At 45.9% G+C, this 1746-nt stretch overlaps 1 protein-coding gene across 1 annotated transcript in view; it reads right to left on the reverse strand.

The window, feature by feature from the left end:
• The window catches only part of dpp10 (dipeptidyl peptidase like 10), a 54854-nt gene that overhangs the window by 5019 nt on the left and 48089 nt on the right, over positions 1-1746 (reverse strand). The window contains exons 14-18 of the mRNA XM_008328940.3: positions 1613-1720; positions 1391-1482; positions 1207-1254; positions 786-907; positions 567-611 (exon numbers count right to left, since the gene is read on the reverse strand). Coding sequence (XP_008327162.2) covers positions 567-611; positions 786-907; positions 1207-1254; positions 1391-1482; positions 1613-1720 — 415 coding nt within the window. The remainder of the gene's footprint in view (positions 1-566; positions 612-785; positions 908-1206; positions 1255-1390; positions 1483-1612; positions 1721-1746) is intronic.

Genomic DNA, 1746 nt, shown 5'->3' on the forward strand with positions numbered 1-1746 from the left:
CCAAACCCCCCCCCCCCAGCTGTGAACGCACAGCCTCTCCAACTATCCCTCAAACTGCAAATTGTTTTTCTGCAGCACAGCTGTTATCTCCCTCCCCTCTCTCCCTCCCCCTCCCTCCCTCTCAGTCTAGCACCTCCTCTCTAACACGTGGGCTGGAGGGTGGGGGGGGTCAGTCTAGCACCTCTGCACGGATGGAGAAGCTTTTGATGTGAATATAAAAGCGTGTCTTCTCTGTGACATCACAGACTGGAGCACGTGTTGTCCTCCCCCCTCCTCCCCCATGACCTCACACACATCAAACGTTCCTTGACCCCTGACGATCAAAGCGAGGTGATGAATCCAGACGTCTGGTCGACAGATGACCAGAACAAACGCCGACTATTAAAACGTCACTCAATACAAAGTCCCGCAATATATTGTTACAGGATATCTGTATCAATATTATTCATTGTGTTGTGATACGTATCATATCGTAAGATTCCTGCACGTTTATTCAACGTCATCTTTTTTTTTCTGTGCAGCTGGACGTGAACACCACACACACTAAGACTGAATGAAGTCCTCACCTGAGTTATTGAGGCTGTGTACGATCACGGACGGAGCTCCAGGGCCTGAGAACAGAGAGAAGGGGGGTGAGGGAGTGAGGGGGAGTGACAGCAGGAGTCAAAGAGTTGAACTGGAATATATAAAATATATATAAATATAAAATGTTTATCATCATCGCAGTGATGTCACCGCAGTGATGTCATCGCAGTGACATCATCACAGTGGTGAACAGCACCTACCTTTACAGTGTATGATGATGTGATGGTGTTCAGGACTCATGTTGGCGTCGAAGTACAGACACTGGGCTTTGTTTAACTCACAGGTCAGACACCGACGTGGGAACAGACCCACGGTTTTAACACTGAGGACAGAAGAACACAAAACAACGGTCATTCAAACAGACAGCAAATCAGATTTAGGAATGAATTCATCTTTAATGAACTAGTACTTTCTGACCTGCTGTGATCAACTAACTGGGTTAATCAAATAAACTAAACATTTGTTTTTTATTTCCAGCCTTTTCAACAGTGACGGGTTTTAATCCAATTATGTTTTATTGACATTTGTTCATTTGTTTTATTAGGAAAGTACACTTCCATGATACGTATTAGTGCCACCTTGTGGTGACCCGTGGACTCTTGATTTTAGTGTCGGTCGAACCTGTAAAGTTGTCGTCTTCGTGGTGAACCCTCCGTGCTCAGAAAATACCTACGGGAAAAAGACGGTGTTTATAAACGATCAGAATATTTAGTTTAATATCTGTGAGACCGAAACATGAAGAGAATCAACCTGACTTAACTAGTTACCCAGGAAGGAACTAACTCACTGACTCGGTTCTACTCACAGGTTGTCCGTGTTCTCGTCGAAGGCGACGATCCTGGTCACCTCCCAGTTTCCTGACGTCAGGTGACGCACGTCGTTCTGATCCGCCCTGAACTGAAGAAGGGAATGATGGGAGTTTTTAATAAAACCTTAGTCACATGATCACAGTTTCTTCTTCTGTGGCTTTGACACTGGAGACGAGGAAGTGTCCTAACTCCTCCACTGCCGACAGACGGACTGGTACCTGTGTGGTGAACATGGCGATGTGGTGGAACTCTCCTCGTCCTCCTTGTTTGACTGGAACTGTCAGAAAGAACCTGTTTCCATCCTTGGAGAACACAGGTTCTTGGTTCTGTAACACACCAAAGGAACAACACG

Source organism: Cynoglossus semilaevis, chromosome 16, assembly GCF_000523025.1.
Source record: "Cynoglossus semilaevis isolate Cse_v1.0 chromosome 16, Cse_v1.0, whole genome shotgun sequence".
Classification (NCBI taxonomy): Eukaryota; Metazoa; Chordata; class Actinopteri; order Pleuronectiformes; family Cynoglossidae; genus Cynoglossus; species Cynoglossus semilaevis.